Here is a 13,136-nt window from a genome sequence, read left to right as displayed (position 1 = left end):
TAAGCGTAAAGGTTAAAGTGCTGAAAGATGGGATTAGTACACAAGGAAGCCCAGTATTTGGCATGGATGAGTTGGGTTAAATGGGTTGTTTCCATACTGTACAATTCTGTGACCGTTACTTTGTTTTCTTCCTCCCATATGCACCACTGTAGACTTTGTTTATTACAATTAATGCATTTTTGGAAGATCATAAAAAACAAGACAGCACAAAAACTTACCTTTTCATACAATTTACTGCATCCAAATCCAAATATAAGCAAATGTCCATGTGAGTCAGTGCAAGCAAAATGCTGGCCATCTGGTGAAAACTTGCAGTCAAATACAGCACCATGACCTTGACCTTCAATCTGTAAGAAGACCATGGATTTTAACTATGCAATTATGCTTAAATATATTTTTTGAACCACATCTAATTGCACCCTATTCAAAGTACACACTTCAGGTTGCATGGAAGATGCATTAATAACAGCTTAGAATGAAAAAACCAGAATTATAAAACAAAGGTAAGTCTGAAAAACTTATTTAGAAAGCTCATGATCGTGGCTTTATTGTAAAGAGGTAGAAGAGACTTGATGATCTGATTCAACACAAATATTCTTTTACTAGGAACAAGTTATTTAATTCAATCAAACAAAATTAAACACAAGGATTTCAAACAAAAACAATTTGACTAAGGTACTATGTTAAAAAAATGAACAAAACTAACTGGAAGCCAAAAACTACAAAAATGTACATTTAGTGGTTTAGTTTATTATTGTCACATGTACCAAGATACAGTGAAAAGCTTTTCTTGTATACCATTCATACAGATCAAAGTCATCACATAACGCACTGAAGTAAAACAGGGTAAAACAATAACAATGCCGCACAAAGTGAAAATCAATCAAGTATATTTACTGAATTTTGCTTGCACTTGCAGATCAGAGTTAATTGTGAGAAAGAATGAAAACAAATGCTAAAGTGGAATCTATAAGAACAATAAAGGCACACTTAAAAGTCTGATTTTTATCCCAGATTTTAGCACTGAGTAAGAAGTCGAAGTATGCAAATTGACATCTCAAGCTTACACCCCTTTTGCTAACATTATAATTGATGAGATATTCTTCAAGTCCACTTTCCTGCCCTTCCCCCCCCCCCCATCTGCTCTTTACTTAATGACTGGAATTCTATTTCAGTCTTAAGTATATCCAAGGATTCTAAAGACTTTCAGTTCAATTCTCACAGGCTTCCTCATTCCAGACAAGCCAAATATAGTCTATCCATTCCATCTCCATAAGTAAAGTCCTCCAATTCAGGCAACATCCCAGTGAATCGCCTCTATACACTCCCCAGCACAGCCATACTTTTCATACATATTGTGCTGACCAGAACTTCACACAATACTCCAAATGCAGTCCAACCAGTTCTGTAAATTTGTAACACTACTTCTCAATTTCTTTATTCTATGCCCCAGCCTATAAAAGAAAACATGCCATATAACTTCTTTACCATCCTTTCTAATACCTGAGTTACCGCATTCAGAGAACCCCAATGTTCTCACTGTTCTTCGTCATTTCTTACCATTTACTTTACCCTTGTCCAAGTTCCCAAACTTGAATATGTTACACTCTTCACCCTGCCCTGTATCATTAATACATATATTAATATATGGAGGAATTTAAGGTGGGGGGTTATATATGGGAGACAGGGTTTGAGGGTCGGCACAACATTGTGGGCCGAAGGGCCTGTAATGTGCTGTACTATTCTATGTTCTATATAGTAAATAACAGAAATAAAAATTAATCTTTGAGGATCTCTACTACTCCAAAAAATGCATTTGTGATAACCAGCCTTTAACCCCCCATGTTAATCCCATTTCCCCAATACTGAAGCACTCCCACAGACAAATGGTCCTTCAAAAACATTTTCTGTACCCCTAAATGGAATACACATCAAGTCACAATGGTCCAAACTCCTGACATACCAGAAACATCTACAACCGCCTATAAGACCTAAGATGTTAACTTTTCAAAGAATATGAATCTCCAAAGAACAAAAAAAGTTCAAAAAGAACAAATAAAGGCTTCTTTATTTCTGGACAATACCAAGTAATGTTCTGAAAACAACCAAAGTCCAATGGTTCTTCTCAAAATATGCAATATTGACAAAATGTAAATGTCCAAATGATTGAAACTTGCATTATTTACTAGCTTTTCATGTTTTCAATTCTACTTATCACATCTTGTCATCTGTCTTCACACTATTTTCCTATTTGGTCCTTTTATGTTATGCATATTACTTTCCTGCTGTTTACTACATCTGCTCAAGTTAGTGCACTTACCATGTTAAAGTAATGGTGAGATTTTGTTCCTTTAGTAATATCCCAAATAAAGATATTTCCATCGTGACCAGCAGACAAAATTATTCTTGAGTCAAATGGATGAGGCTCCAAAACAAACACTTCATCTTCATGACCCTAAAATAAAATATTTTTTTAAAATATAGATGCTGAAAATGAAATCATAATTCAGATCAGGCAGTAACTGTGAAAGAGAAATAAAGTTTGAGGTCAAAGACCCTTTGTCAAAACTAATCAAGAGAAAAGGAAAAAAAACCTTTAAGTTGAAGAGAAAATAAGCACAAACACAAACGGAACCGGGGTGTTAGCGTGAGGGCAGGATTGCTGTAAAGATAAGTTGTATAGGTATTCTATTCACAAGCATCAGTAATGATTTTTTAAAAATGCATGATGTGTTCAAATAGCAGCCATTCAGACCAAGATGCACTAAAAGAGGAGTGAAGCAGCAATTCACTTGCACTTCTTCCAATCTGGTGTATTTAATTGTGTGTTCACAATACAGTCACCTCTACTTTAATGAGACTAACTGCAGATTGGGTGAGTATTTTACAGAGCACCTGGATGCAGTCCTTATTTCACACCACTTTAATTCTCAATCATATCCTCATTCTGAACTTTGTCTATTATCTTGTGCCCTATTGTGCGGCACACCAATTCATCTTCTATCTTATTCCACTTTATGTTTCTCTGTCTCACTAACCATTTCTCTAAGTATCCCCATTAAATCAGAGGACCTCTATAACTTAACCCCATGTCACACCCAACACACCATCTCTGCACTTGAAAAAAATAACTTGTTCTTGTCTCTCTCCCAGTTTCAATAAAAGATCTTTGGCCTTAAAGGTTAACTGTTTCTTTCTGAAAAATGTTGCCCAAGTATTTCCAGCTTTTTCTGCTGTACAACTGAATGAAATTGACTAGACAGTGCCAGCAGTTATCATGAAATTATTCACATTACTGGCAGTTTTTTGCAATGTTTTGACAGCAGTTGAAATTTAATCATGCATTAAATTTAAGAACAAGTTAGATGCTCTTCTTAAGGCAAGTGAATTAAGGAATGTGGGAAATAAGCTGGAATAGGGTATTTGGATAATCAGCCTTTATAATATTGAATGATGCAATAGCTTATTCATGCTCCAATGTTCCAGCCATCTCTGATTTTCATCCACATGTGTATATATCTGAAGCTCTGTGATCCATTTTAACTCAGTTATTCAATTAACTTAGTTGTTCTTTCCCTGTAAACTTTCAAAGTATCCAGTGGTTAAATGGCCCCAAGTTCATTACAGAAAGACAATTAGAAACAAGTTAAAAGACTATTATGCAACATTCCCCACTAATGCAAGTGTTTAGGCTTAACAACACTAATTACTTCAAATTGAATTCTTCACATTAAAAATGGGCCATGGATCACCAGTCATGGTTAAAAGCAACCAAAAGTTCATATTTCATAGAATCAAAGAGTCATAGAGTAGAACAGCACAGAAACATGCCTTTGCTGAACATGCATCTAGCCTGTGCTGAAAAAAATTCATACCTACTAGGCCAAAGCATGCATGATTCAGTTCACCATGCTCAGTCTAAGTCCTGCTACCACTCCGCAGTCTAAACCTCTCTTATCTTTTTGTGAACTAACTCTGCAACCATGCAGATTTAGTGAACAATCTTGGATGTATTCATGGATGTGTAACAAGGCTTCAGCAGCATCAAGGTTTCAACATTTGTCCAGCTGATTTATGCATGTCAAGGACTACCAACATGCAAGATTAAAAGCAGAATCTTGCCAAAGTAAGACATGCACTGTAAACTGATTTTGCACTTTCAGACATGCAAAAATATTCAGAACATTATGCTCGAAATGATGGGCTGAACAGCCTGTTTCCGTGATCTACCATGTATTTGAAAGAAAGCACATTTCACAAATCTGAAGTGATAGACAATGTTGAAATCAGCAGAAAAGTCTGATGTTTCGTTACCAAAGAATAATTCATGACATTGTTCTGAAGATACATACAAGGTAGGAAGAAAGGTAATAATGTAAGGGAATGAAATGAAAGCTGCAGAGGTAATTCAGGGATAATATCCATTCCTTTATCTGACAGGAAGCAAATTAAAGAGAAAGCAGATAGCAATAATAGAGCAGGAACAATAGTAACAGTTTATAAGAAACCACAGAACAAACAAAAGTACCTCTTGTGAATAACTGATTCTATCATTAATGCTGTGAGGAAAGCTAAAGGTCAGTGTATGTAGTTAAAGGGATCAGTAAGTCATGTGTAAAGTGAAGGGGAAACTAATATTTAAAAAACTGCCCATCTTCTCACAAAAAGGAATCCCCTCAGGCCAACATTAGGAATCCAATCCTTTCAAATCATTTCCCAATCTATTTACAAAACAGAATATACAACAATAACTTCTCTATATCTCATCACTGAAGACTATGAAAGACACATTCAGTCATATTCCAAACTTAGAAAAAAATTAGACACTCTGTACGAAACTCATAAATTAGTTATTTTCATATAGACAAACTTCAATTATAATTTTTACTTCAATGAAACAAAATAAGCATCAAGAAGTTTATATCTGTTTAAGCAACACAAAAAAATGGAGGAACTCAGTGGACATTGTCTGAAACATTGACTGTCCATTTCCCTGCTAATTGATGTCTGATCTTCCAGCTTTATGTTGTTCCAGATTCCAACATTTGCAGTCTCCTATGTCACATTCATTTTAAAAACCCACATGATTGCTTCATTTTATCTTCTACTCTCCAGGAACTACTTTGAACACTCATTCTTGGGTATGAAATCAAAATTTCGTACCATATGAATGAAAGTGTTGTTTTTCATATGGTATAGAATCTTATTTACTAAAATTTCATTTGAACACACTGATAAAATTACAACCTCTTCAACAAGGATATGGGTAAAAGGTTTACAACAGTGATAATTTTGGTATCAGAAGTCACCTTATGTACAAATGCATTTTCTCCATAACTAGCTCCTTCAGCCAAATGCTTCAAATCCTGCACAGCTAGGAAAAGGCACAATCTACACAAATAAAACTGATTTCAAAGTGATGCATTATACAAAAGGAGCCAACTTTAAACAAGTTTCTTGAAAACTATGACAAAATTCTTCTCTATTTTCTCAGCTTCACTCCAGCTTAAATAAAGGCAATACAACTGTAAATGTTATGAGAATACAAATTCTAATCTTTAGTATTTAAATTTCTGATACCAAAGTCATCCAACTTACCTTTTCCAGATAAAACTGTTTGTTTTTTTATTTGTTTTTTAAATGCACACTGCAGCATTTATCTGCGTTTCCCTGGATTTGATCTGTACAACAAATGCAGAACCAAGGAAAGAAAAACTTGCGCTTTCACAACACATCTTGTGGCCAACACAATCAAAGCTCTTCTGAAGTGTGCTCACTGCTGCATTGCAAGGAACAGCAAATAATTCACACACAGTAATGTTCCACAAAGGGGACTGATATAATGATCAGATAATCTATTCTGGTCAGTGACTAAAACACTCCAGCCTTATTTGAATTTGCAGGCAGAACATCCATTTAATATCTCAACTGATAGACAAAAGGTCAAAATTAAATATGCATGCATGAATTTCGTAAAAAATACCTGGCTACAATATTCCATCATGAGGCCCAAGGCATGCAAGCATTGGGATAGCCCTTAAATAACTTAATTGCCACAGCCTTTTCTACACTATCATTCTGATAGTGAATACCACAAGCATCAAGTTTGGAGGAGCACGGAGGGATCATGGGTTTGTAAAGTGCAAGATAGGCAACATCAGAAAGAATGGGTGAACTCAAAAAGACCAGCAGTGAGGAAGGCAGTGGCGAATGATCAACAAAAGACATGAACAAAATAGATATATCTAACTTCTCAGCAGCTGTTGAGATTGGCCATTTACTACTAAATGACCCACAAATAGGAGACGGGAGCCACATCACTCACAGTTTTCACATTCACAGCACAATTTTGCACAACTGAGATCCGTGAGTGTTGCACATTGCTTGATATGCTTGCATATATTTTAAAACCCCAGTTTATTACATTAAAGCACACAATCATATTTATTAAGCTTTTTTAAAATCTACCCTGTGGATCATGAAAATTTTGTCGCATTACATCAAAACTGAAAGTAAGCACTAATGTCAGCAAAGTGCACACCTGTTGCAAGAAGGGTTAAAGCCCTCTACCTACCAATTCAAACAACAATGTTATTACCAAGTCAACCCCTGACAGTTGAAATTTAATATTCTGCCCCATGTTAAGTTTGTCTTTTCTATGTGTAATAATTGTGGTATTATTGAAGAGGAGGCCAAGTATTCAGTGCGTGTGTTTCATAGTCAAAAGTGACATTAATACAATCAAATCTATATATGGTTTTCCAAGAAGTAATTGTAAAACAAACATAAATTGTTTAAAGCTTTGGAAATGAGGACACAGAAAAATAGTGCTGGTTAATCATTTGGATTCTATTTGTATCTGTTTTTAACACTGGGGCACTATGGTAAAGTAGCGGTTAGCGTAATGCTACTACAGCTCAGGACATCAAATTTCAGAGTTCAATTCCAGCATCCTCTGTAAGACGGTCTGTATGTTCTTCCAGTGAGGGCATGGGTTTCCTCCCACAGTCCAAAGATGTGCTGGTTAACATATTACTTGGTCATTGCAAACATCCTGTAATTAGAGCAGGGTTAAATAGGTGGGTCAGTGGGCGGCACAGCTCAATAGGCCAGAAGGGTTTTCTCTCTAGATAAATAAATCTCGTTTGCCTCAGCACAATTTTTTGGTATGCTTCTCACACTGCTAAACTGTATAATGGGATCCCAAAATCCAGGAAAGGAAATAAACTTAAACTATAAAATTCAAAAAAATTAATACATTAGCTCAAAAATAGGGGAGGGAGCCAGTTTGAATGATAAGAGATAAGCAAAGGGAGAGAGTTTAATATGTTCTTCATATTCATTTGATAGTATAACATTATTCATTATGATATTCCATTAGGTGTCAACAATGAATGCTTAGATCAAGATTCCTACAGCATTTCTTAAGATATTCAAGTCCACCTACATGTTTACCAATATGATGTATCCATGACAATTCGTAAACAAACAGACTTGGTATTTGTATATTTATTCAATTTTACCAGAACTTAAAGCAAACTGCAGATCTTGAGATGGATAAGCTGAGAAAAACATGAGCTTATTTACATGTAAGCCTTTCATAGTGACTAAAGTAATGCACCTGATAATATTAAATTACTCAACACTGGTCAGTCAGTTTTGCAGTGAGTTAATCCTCAACATATAATTTGACTACTACTCACCATTAGGATATGCAGCAATTGTCCAGAATAAGAATCCCACACCTTTAAAGTATGGTTGTTGACAGCAGTGATTACAGTATTGTCATGACGGTCCCATGCCACCATTGTTACTTTAAGTTTTGTGATCTTATCATCACCTGGACTAGCGTCACTATTAAAAATACAATAAATACAGAGAAATCAAAAATAACTTGCAAATATCACAATGATTGAAAACCAAAAGTAACACAATATTAAAATATAAATTCAGGGAATACATTGGAATTTTCTCAAATTTCCTTCTCTTTTAGTTCCTCATCAACATCATTCATTTCATCAATGCTGGAGACATTTACAATATAGCTGTAATAAAGCATGTCAAAAATAATTGTACTTTTAGAATGTTACAATTAAGCCACATAAACCTCTGTTGAGGTAGATTAAGGTAGTTCACTTGTCAGAAAATAATCTGAATTTGCTTCTTATTCTCCACGTGTACAATTATAGCATGAAGTACTTGCAAAACCCCTTTGAAATTTTATCAACACTACTCAGTAGAAAATCCCAAACACTAGGAAATCTGCAGATGCTGGAAATTCAAGCAATTCACACAAAATGCTGGTGGAATGCATCAGGCTAGGCAGCATCTATAGGAAGCAGCACAGTTGACGTTTCTGGCCTAGACCGTTCGTCAGGACTAACTGAAAGGAAAGATAGTAATGTGGCGACCCACTTTCTGCGCAGGTGAACCGGCTCAGAAATAGCCAGCGCGCTGGGGGAGACTTTGGTAATACACCTCTGATGTCATTTCCGCCCGGAGAGGGCAGGCGCTAAGGATTTAACTGCCAGCACCGCGAAGTTTGAATAAACTAGTCTCGAAACGACTTACCGACTGCGTGTCGTTATTTCAGCGCTGTGTGTAGCACATCGCTACATTGGTGACCCCGATGGTCCAAACGGGATTTGGACCAAAGATGACCGACTCTTCATCTGTTCACGCAGTTTCACTAAAACTGCCGACTTTCTGGACGCTGCGACCATGCATGTGGTTTAGCCAAGCAGAAGCCCAGTTCCAGATTCGGCAGATATCCTCTGATTCCACGCATTACTACCACGTGGTGAGCGCCCTTGACCAGGAGACGGCCGCCCAGGTTGCAGATTTCATACAATCGCCCCCGGAAGAAGGCAAATATGAAGCATTCAAGGCGCTGCTCATTGGAACCTTTGGCCTCTCATGGCGTGAGCGAGGTGCCTGCCTACTTCACCTGGCCGGTTTGGGAGACAGACTGCCATCAGCATTGATGAACGAGATGCTGTCCCTGGCTGACGGACACAAGCCCTGCCTCATGTTCGAGCAAGCGTTCCTAGAGCAACTGCCCAAGGACATACATCTGCTGCTGGCCGACACAGATTTCAGCAACCCCCGGAAGGTGGCAGCCCGGGCAGACATGCTGTGGAAAGCCAAGAGGGAGAGTGCGGCGTCCGTCCGTCAGATTACCAGGCCACGCGCCCAACAGCGGACCAGACCAGGCCCGGCAGTGGGGCACACACAACACAGAGGCAGGAGTGAGGAGGTCAGTGAACAGTGGTGTTTCTACCACCAGCGGTGGGGCACAAAAGCCCGCCGTTGTTGCCCGCCCTGCAAGGGCCAGGACCAGGGCCAGATGCCGCTAATGACTATGGCGGCAGGCCACCAGGACAGCCTCTTGTACGTCTGGGACAAAGTCAGAATGCCGCTTCTTGGTCGACACCGGAGCGGAGATCAGCGTCTTGCCCCTGACGGGGTATGACACCTGCAACAGGAAGCCAGGACCCACCCTGAGGGCCGCAAATGGCAGCACGATACGGACCTACGGCACCCGCACAGTACAGCTACAGTTCGGCGCCAGCCGGTTCACATGGGACTTCACACTGGCCGCGGTGGCCCAACCACTCATGGGGGCGGACTTCTTGCGAGCTCACAGCCTGCTGGTCGACTTGCAAGGGAAAAGACTGGTACATGCCGAGACTTTCCAGACGTTCTCCCTGGGTGAAGCCAAGTTGCTGGCCCCGCACCTGGACTCCATCACACTGTCGGACAACGAATTCACCAGAATCCTGGCGGAATTTCCATCGATTCTGGCACTGCAGTTCACGGCAGCCATGCACAGACACGGGGTACAGCACCACATCCCGACCCAGGGACCACCCCTCCACGCCCGCGCACGAAAGCTCCCCCTGGAAAAGCTCCGCCTGGCAAAGGAGGAGTTCAGAGGATGGAGGAATTGGGGATTGTACGAAGGTCCGACAGCCCATATGCCTCCCCCCTGCACATGGTGCCCAAAGCAGCTGGGGGTTGGAGACCATGCGGCGACTACTGCAGACTGAACGAGGCTACCACTCCAGACCGCTACCCCGTGCCGCACATACAGGACTTTGCAGCAAACCTGCACAGGGCAAGAATCTTTTCCAAAATAGACCTCATCCGGGATACCATCAAATCCCGGTGCACCCTGAAGACATCCCCAAAACAGCACTCATCATCCCGTTCAGCATGTTTGAGTTCCTCCAAATGCCGATCGGCCTGAAGAATGCCACACAGACGTTCCAGCAGTTAATGGACGCGGTGGGACGCGACCTGGACTTTGCGTTCATCTATTTGGATGACATCCTTATAGCCAGCAGTTGTCGTCAGGAGCATCTGTCCCACCTCCGCCAGCTCTACTCCCACCTGAGTGATTTCGGCCTCACGATCAACCCGACCAAATGACAGTTCAGTCTCGATACCATCGACTTCCTGGGCCACAGGGTTACCAAAGACGGGGCAACAACTCTGCCTGCCAAGGTAGACACGATCTACCACTTTGCCCGGCCCAACACGGTCAAAGGCCTGCAGGAGTTCATTGGTATGGTGAACTTCTACCACCGTTTCCTCCCCTCAGCAGCCCGTATCATGTGCCCTTTGTACACCCTGATGTCGGGTAAAGGCAAGGACATTACTTGGGACAAGGAGGCCGCAGCCGCTTTCGTTAAAGCCAAGGAAGCCTTGGCAAATGCCGCGATGCTGGTGCACCCCAGAATGGACGTTCCGACCGCCCTCACGGTGGACGCATCCGACACAGCAGTTGGTGGGGTGCTGGAGCAGCTCATCGAGGGGCGCTGGCAACCCCTGCCGTTCTTCAGCAAGCACTTACGACCACCCGAACTCAAGTACAGTGCTTTCGACCAGGAGCTGTTGGCACTGTATCTGGCAATCCAGCATTCCAGGTACTTCTTAGAAGGCAGGCCATTCGCTGTGTTCACGGACCACAAACCGTTGACTGTCGCGTTCACGAAGGTGTCCGATCCCTGGTCGGCTCGCCAGCAGCGACATCTGTCCTACATCTCCGAGTACATGACGGACATCCAGCATGTCTCAGGAAAGGACAACGTCGTGGCGGACGCACTCTCCAGACCAGCTGTCCAGGCCCTGTCCCTGGGGGTGGACTATGCAGCACTGGCGGAGGCGCAGCAGGCAGACGACGAGATGCCCAGCTACAGGACTGCAGTCTCGGGTTTGCAACTGCAAGACCTTCTCGTAGGCCCAGGTGATAGGACCCTCCTGTGCGACGTGGCTACCGGCCAACCTCGCCCCATCGTCCCGGCAGCCTGGAGGCAGCGAGTTTTCGACTCCATACATGGTTTGGCGCACCCATCTATCAGGACTGGTCTCCAGCAAGTTCGCGTGGCACAGACTTCGCAAGCAGGTCAGTGAATGGGACAGAACGTGCGCACAGTGCCAAACAGCCAAGGTGCAGCGGCACACTAAAGCCCCACCGCAGCAGTTCGAACCCATCCACCGGAGGTTCGACCACATTCATGTGGATATCGTGGTACCAGTGTCCCGAGGAGCGCGGTACCTCCTAACGATGGTAGACTGGTTCACGAGGTGGCCAGAGGCGGTCCCCGCTCAATGACACATCTGCCGATTCCTGCGCCCGAGCACTGATCGCAACCTGGGTAGCACGCTTCGGGGGTACCAGCCCACATTACCTCCGACAGCGGCGCCCAGTTCACCTCCAGCTTGTGGTCGGCTGTGGCCAGCCTATTGGGAACGCAGCTGCACCACACGACTGCCTACCACCCACAGTCGAACGCTTCCACCGTCACTTTAAGTCGGCTCTCATGGCCCGCCTGAAAGGACCTAACTGGATGGACGAGCTTCCCTGGGTCCTGCTTGGAATTCGCACAGCACCCAAAGAGGATCTGCACGCCTCATCAGCCGAGTTGGTGTACGGCGCGTCCCTGGTCGTCCCGGGAGAGTTCATACCAGCCCCAAGGGGGCAAGAGGAAGAACCCGCAGCAGTCCTGGACAGGCTACGCGAAAGGCTCGACAACCTGGCCCCCGTACCAACTTCACAGCACGGACGGACCCCGACCCACGTACCCAAAGACCTGCAGAACTGCAAGTTTGTGTTTGTACGAAGGGGCAGACACCGGGCACCGCTACAGCAGCCGTACGAGGGGCCATTCAAGGTGATCAACAACAATGGGTCCACGTACGTTCTGGACATTGGGGGGAGAGAGGAGGTTTTCACAGTTGACCGACTCAAACCTGCCCATGTGGACTTGGCGCAGCCGGTCGAGGTTCAGGCACCGCGGCGCACAGGCAGACCTCCCAAACAGAGGCTGATCCAGACTGTGGACATTGGGGGGTGTATCGCCGGTTCTGGGGGGGGGGGTGGTTATGTGGCGACCCACTTTCTGCACAGGCAAACCGGCTCACAAATAGCCAGCGCGCGGGCGGAGACTTTGGTAATGCACCTCTGATGTCATTTCCGCCCGGAAAGGGCGGGCACTAGGGATTTAAATTCCAGCACCGTGAAGTTTGAATAAACTAGTCTCGAAACGACTTACCGACTGCGTGTCATTATTTCAGCGCTGTGTGTAGCACATTGCTACAGTAAGAGATTTGAAAGTGGGAGGAGGAGGGGGAGATCCGAAATGATAGGAAGATCTGCCCCTCCCCCTCGCAAATCTCTTAATATCTTTCCTTCCAGTTAGTCCTGATAAAAGGTCTCGGCCCAAAACGTCAACTGTGCTTCTTCCTATAGATGCTGCCTGGCCTGCTGCATTCCACCAGCATTTTGTGTGCAGAAAACACCAATGTGAAAAGCAACATGTAACTATATTCAGTGAAAAACTATATTACGCAAAGCAAAAAACAAATAAATCTGAATGCTAATACACCTGCAGTTAAATACCTTACAGCCATTTGTTTAGATACTCATATATGACAATACAAATTTTAAGAACAGAAAATCCCAAATCTTACCCTGGCAATTTGGCACTCATGTCCAGTAAGAGACTTCTCCACTCTTGGGACTGGTACCGCCAGATTCGTGCTGTTCCATCTCTGCTACCACTGACAAATCTAATTTATAAAAATAAGCAAGACAAAGTTTCATCATGCAGATGCAAAACCCAAATATAAGC

General features: G+C 42.8%; 1 protein-coding gene across 4 annotated transcripts in view; it reads right to left on the bottom strand.

Annotated features, from left to right (window-relative positions):
* The window catches only part of LOC140727522 (bromodomain and WD repeat-containing protein 1-like), a 150,396-nt gene that overhangs the window by 94,983 nt on the left and 42,277 nt on the right, over window positions 1-13,136 (bottom strand). For all 4 annotated transcript variants that reach the window (XM_073044926.1, XM_073044923.1, XM_073044924.1 and 1 more), the window contains 4 exons: window positions 12,976-13,074; window positions 7,704-7,854; window positions 2,321-2,455; window positions 219-347 (listed from right to left, as the gene is read on the bottom strand). In XM_073044926.1, the coding sequence (XP_072901027.1) occupies window positions 219-347; window positions 2,321-2,455; window positions 7,704-7,854; window positions 12,976-13,074 (514 nt within the window). The remainder of the gene's footprint in view (window positions 1-218; window positions 348-2,320; window positions 2,456-7,703; window positions 7,855-12,975; window positions 13,075-13,136) is intronic.

This window comes from Hemitrygon akajei, chromosome 5 (assembly GCF_048418815.1).
Source record: "Hemitrygon akajei chromosome 5, sHemAka1.3, whole genome shotgun sequence".
Taxonomy (NCBI): Eukaryota; Metazoa; Chordata; class Chondrichthyes; order Myliobatiformes; family Dasyatidae; genus Hemitrygon; species Hemitrygon akajei.
The sequence above is the reverse complement of the archived record's forward strand: the minus strand, read 5'-3'. Positions and strand labels throughout refer to the sequence as shown.